The sequence below is a fragment of the Myotis davidii genome, unplaced genomic scaffold (assembly GCF_000327345.1).
Source record: "Myotis davidii unplaced genomic scaffold, ASM32734v1 scaffold935, whole genome shotgun sequence".
Lineage (NCBI taxonomy): Eukaryota > Metazoa > Chordata > Mammalia > Chiroptera > Vespertilionidae > Myotis > Myotis davidii.
Genome location: NW_006286974.1, coordinates 1,333,126 through 1,338,581, shown reverse-complemented (window position 1 = coordinate 1,338,581; position 5,456 = coordinate 1,333,126). Strand labels below are relative to the sequence as shown.

General features: G+C 45.4%; 1 protein-coding gene across 1 annotated transcript in view; it reads left to right on the top strand.

Annotated features, from left to right (window-relative positions):
- Window positions 1-4,685, top strand: part of RNF114 (ring finger protein 114) — a 12,702-nt gene extending 8,017 nt beyond the window's left edge. Inside the window, exons 4-5 of the mRNA XM_015560718.1 lie at window positions 1,977-2,084; window positions 4,536-4,685. Of these exons, the coding sequence (XP_015416204.1) occupies window positions 1,977-2,084; window positions 4,536-4,601 (174 nt within the window). The 3' untranslated portion in view covers window positions 4,602-4,685. The remainder of the gene's footprint in view (window positions 1-1,976; window positions 2,085-4,535) is intronic.
- The last annotated feature ends 771 nt before the right edge of the window (window positions 4,686-5,456 follow it).

Genomic DNA, 5,456 nt, shown 5'->3' with positions numbered 1-5,456 from the left:
AGTCTCTCTGTTCTCCAGAATTCTACCAATATATATATTCAATCAATATATATATTTATTTCAGAGAGGAAAGGAGAGAGAGAGAAATATCAATGAGCCCTAGCTGGTGTGGATAGAGTGTGGGTCTGCGGACTGAAGGGTTCTGGGTTCGATTCAGGTCAAGGGCACGTACCTTGGTTGTGGGCACATCCCAAGTGAGGGACGTGTAGGAGGCAGCTGATCGATGTTTCTCTCTCATGGATGTTTTTAACTCTCTATCCCTCTCTCTTCCTCTCTGTAAAATCAATAAAATACATATATTTTAAAAATGCTTCCTTTTTTGCCTGGCTGGTGTTGCTCAGTGGTTGAGCATCAGCCTATGAACCAAGAGGTCACAATTCGATTCCCAGTCAGGGCACATGCCTGGGTTGCAGGCTCGATTCTCAGTAGGGGGTGTCCAGGAGGCAGCCAATCAATGACTCTCTCTCATCATAGATGTTTCTGTCCCTCTCTTCCTCTCCCGGAAATCAATAAAAACATTTTTTTAAAAATGCTTCCTTGCCCTAACTGGTTTGGCTCAGTGGATAGAGCATCAGCCTGGGGACTGAAGGGTCCCAGGTTCGATTCCGGTTAAGGACATGTACCTTAGTTGCAGGCACCTCCCCAGTAGGGGGTGTGCAGGAGAAAGCTGATCGATGTTTCTAACTCTCTATCCCTCTCCCTTCCTGAACTCTGTAAAAGATCAATAAAATATATTTAAAAAAATAAAATAAAAAATAATGCTTCCTTTTTACTGAAATAAGTATGCCAAACTTAAATCTAGGTGTTGGGGGTAAGGGCTGGTTCATCAAACTATCATCTGCTTTTCTGTAGGTTTGAAGTTTTTCATAGTAAATTTTAAAAGGCTGACGTAAAATTTTAACATATCTTTGCCTGTTTATGTCTGTCTGTAAAATAAAGTCTTAGCTGTGGATTGATTTGGTTGCGGGTTAAGTGTATTCATAATTTTGATCAGTATTGCTGAACTACTCTGGTTTCTGGTACTACAACCTAATTTCTCTCTTTTCTCCCCTCCTTTGGCTTCTTGAAATTCATGTGGTCATTTTGTCTCTGTCGAAGCCTCTCTTTCTTCAGCCCTTGGCCCCCTGTCCCATCTCTCTCCCTCTACAGAACTCCGTAACTGTCAGTATTCCAGCACTTCCTTTTGGGAGCTCCTCCTCTTCCGGCCCTCGTCCTGACTCATGCCTCAGCTGCCTGCCTCACTCTGCCACTCAAGGAGTCTTCCTCCATTTCAGATTCATCTCTTGCCTACCCCCTTTGTTACCATATCTTCCTGGTAAATGGTGGGGTTCCATCCCTAAGCCGGATGCATTTGCCTGCTTCTGCCCCTCCACAGCTTCCCTCTGCCCATTTCCTTGAATTGTCCATTCTAGCTGCACTGATTGTCTGGCTGTTTGCCTATAATGCTGCCTTTTGGCCTTTTCTCCTTGCTACCACTGCCCCTCTTCTGGAACACCCTTTCATGTGCTCTTTGGCTTTCCCAATGCCTCCCAGTCTTCAAAACCCAAATCACCTGCTTGTATTGAGGGCTTTTTCAGCCTGAGCCCCCTCATCTGACCATTTACTCTGTAAAAACAGAACGTAAGGCTGTGTTTTAACTTCCTTGGGACATTGCTCATCTGTCATTTCTTTGGTTTTCTTTGTGTCTTGAATCATTTTGTGTGAAGGGTGGAAGGCCATAGTCTAGACCCCTGCTGGGCTGACACAGTATTCTAACCACAGTAGGAGATAAGAAAAAGGTAGTATCATGGCTTAAGCCTTTACTCACCCCCGGGTATTATTTGACTTGATATCAATGTGCACACAAAGGAGTGGCCTGGCCCTGGACTGGTGTGTCAGGGAAGCTGTCCTAGGAGTGCGGGGTTCAGACATGAGCCACAGAGAGTGGACATCAGCTCAGACATCAGGGGCCTAAGACCATGCTTCTTTGTTGAAAGGTTTGTCCAATATGTGCTTCAATGCCCTGGGGAGACCCCAACTACCGCAGCACCAACTTCATCGAGCACATCCAGCGGCGGCACCAGTTTTCTTACGACACCTTTGTGGTAAGTGGAGCCCGGGCTCTGATCCCCTTCTCCCCCATTTTACCTGGAGAACCTTGGGCCCTATTGTTGAGCTGTGTCACTGATGCTATAGGTTCCCTGGAATGTAGCCGTGTGGTCTGAGCCAGATGAGTGACGACAGCCTTTCTTGAATGACACTGAAGATGAACTGGCCAGCCCAGCCAGTGTGGCTTGGTGGTTGAGCGTCAACCTATGAACCAGAAGTCATGGTTCGATTCCCAGTCAGGGCACATGCCCGGGTTGCAGGCTCGATCCCTCATGGGGCACGTGCAGGAGGCAGCCAATCAGTGATTCTCTCTCATCACTGATGTTTCTGTCTCCTTCTCCCTTCCTCTCTGAAATCGGTAAAAATAAAAATATGAATTGGCCAGCTATCTAGACTGAGACATGGTGACAAATTGCTCCTAGGGTGTTTGTTTTGTTTTTTTGCCACCATCCTCCCCATCCCTTTGGTGTGTGTAGTTTCTACCTGTTACAGAACCTGGGTTGAGATTTTTTGGGGGGGTTATTTTTGTTCTTTGTTTTTTATTTCAGACGGAGAGAGAGAGAGAACATCAATGATGAGAGAGAATCGTTGATCAGCTGCCTCCTGCATGCTCCACACGGGGGATCAAGCCCACAACCTGGGCATGTGCCCCCAACCAGAATCGAACCCAGGACTGTTCAATCCACAGGCCAATATTCTATCCACTAAGCCAAACTAGCTAGAGATTTTTTAGTTTGTTTCTTAATTTTTCTTTTTTTTATTGAGAGGAATGGAGAGGAAGAGAGAGATAGAACATCAATAATGAAAATCATTGATTGGCTGCCTCTTGCATTGTTTCTAACTTTCTATCTCTCTCCCTTCCTCTCTGTAAAAAATCAATAAAATATATTTAAAAAAAAAATAATGAAAATCATTGATTGGCTGCCTCTTGCATTCCCCACACTGGGGATCAAACATGCAACCCGGGCATGTGCCCTGACTGGGAATCGAAATGTGACCTCCTGGTTCTTAGCTTGACACTCAACCACTGAGCCATGTCGGCTGGGCTGTTTTGGGATTCTTAGCTTAGATGCCAATGGGACCAGGCAAGTAATGGAAATGGTCCCTATCGGATTTTCAGGCTAGACTGCCTGTGGCTCGTTATGCTGCAGTCAGCTCCAGCTGGTCCCTGTCATGTGTAAGTACAGGCACAGTATTGCCCATTTCCTCTGCCAGTACCAACTCCAGGAAGCTGGAAATGCAGAATGTCATATATCGTCTTACATATTTATTTTTAACGTACTTAATGTCAAACAGCATATCCACTGGCCAGATGTGGTCATTAGATTTGTGTCCTTTCGCTAGAGCTGAGTGATTTTGAAGGACACACTGTTGACTTGGCAGTATAGTGATAGATAAATTTGGCCAATGGCTTGGAATAAACCTTTTATTTATACATGTAAGTGTCAAGTTTGAATTTTGTAGTAGTCTTTTTTATATATATATATTTTTATTGATTTCAGAGAGGAAGGGAGAGAGAGATAGAACATCAATCATAAGACTCATTGATATTGATCAGCTGCCTCCTGCATGCCCCCTACTGGGGGTTGAGCATGTGCCCTGACCAGGAATCTAACTGTGACCTCCAGGTTCATAGGTCAGTGCTCAACCACTGAACTGCACCAGCCAGGCAGTAGTCAGTCTTAATGGCTCTATTTCAAGACCTGAGAAGGAAAGCATGACTTTTTACTGAGTTGTTGTAAAGAGTATTCATGGTCTGATATGTATCTGAAACTCAGACTTGAAAATAACTGTCCTTTTTGTTAATGCCATAAAGATGAATATAATGCCCAAGTAGAAACTTTGCCTCGTTGAGTTAGAAAGGCTGGTTTTACCATGGCCAGTGGTTAGAGCATTGGTCCATGCACCCAAGGATCACAGGTTTGATTCCAGGTGAAGGGCATGTACCTGGGATGCAAGTTCCATCCCTGGTCCTGATCAGGGCATATGCGGGAGGCAACCAATCAATGTGAGGTGTCTCTCTCACATCGATGTTTCTCTCCCTCCCTGCCTGCCTTCTACTCTCTCTAAAAAAAAAAATCAATGGAAAAAAAATATTGTCAGTTGAGAATTATAAAAAAAAAAAAAGTAAAGAAAGGCTAGTTTCACTACAGTACACTCCACATATGAGTACTGGTCTGTGTCAGGTTCCTCTGGGTGCTCACTGGTCCTCATTCTCCCCATTTGAGGGAGCCACATTGTTTTAATCATCAGGATACGCAGCAGAGGCACAGAGAAATCAAGCAGTCAGTCTAGACTTCCATGGCTAGCATTGCCAACCATGGAGCTGGGAGCTGGTCCCTGGCAGCCTTCTCCAGGGCCCTGTGCTCAGCTCTCCTGCTTCTACTGAAAGTGAGTCCTTGCAACTGCAAACAAGTGCTGAGGTTGTGCCTGTGTTTTGCCCCTAGGATTACGATGTTGATGAAGAGGACATGATGAATCAGGTGTTGCAACGCTCCATCACCGATCAGTGAGCAAGGCTTCTACTGTCCGTCTCGAGTTCCAGAGCTTCCATTACATGTTATGTGTGAATTTTTAAATATACAATAGACCTGGAAGTGGTGTTAGGACAAGGTCACTTCTAATGGGGAAGCAGGTTCCCAGGTCAGAGCCCTCCTTTCCTTTGGGCTCTTCCCCTACAGTTAACCGGTTTGTCACATCTTGTCTTTGATTGCTCCTCGGCTACTTCCTGGGGTTTCTGCTGCTTCTTCCCGAAGAAAACCCAGCCTCTCAACCTGTTCTTGTTTCACTCTTGTTCCTCTCACCCAGCATTCCTCTCTCAGGTCCTCCAAGCCAGCCAGGGCCTTTTGTGGGTCATGAATAGCACAAATGAGATAAGTGTCTCCTCTCCTCGTCCCTGAAGTGTGTGAGCTCTGGCAGCAGTGCATCTGATCACTGGGGAACTCCTGTGCTGAGGAAGTTCCTGTAAGTTGGTCCTTGCAACAGCTGCCAGAGCTGGAGTTACCTCCCAGGAAAACTTGTAGGAGTCCTGCTGGGGTGAATGTTCTGGGTTTAGCATGGTCTGATGCTGGAAGTTTTGATCAGTGATATTTTGCTGCCACTCCTGCACACCCTTAGAATGTACTGGTTCAGTCTTAAATGCCTGCATGGTGCCTTTTTAGGATAAGGTGTGTTTGGGGCCTGAGTTGGTACCAGTTCCTTTACCTTTTGTTAATTTAGATTTAACAGCATTGCTTTTCTATCAGTGGGAGGTGATAGGAAATCTAATATCACAGCCTGCTGTCTCTTCTGATAAGACACTTCAAAGGCACAACATCTCCTGTGAGCAGTTGTTCATGGAAACGGTCTCCTGGAAATTTGCTTTGGTA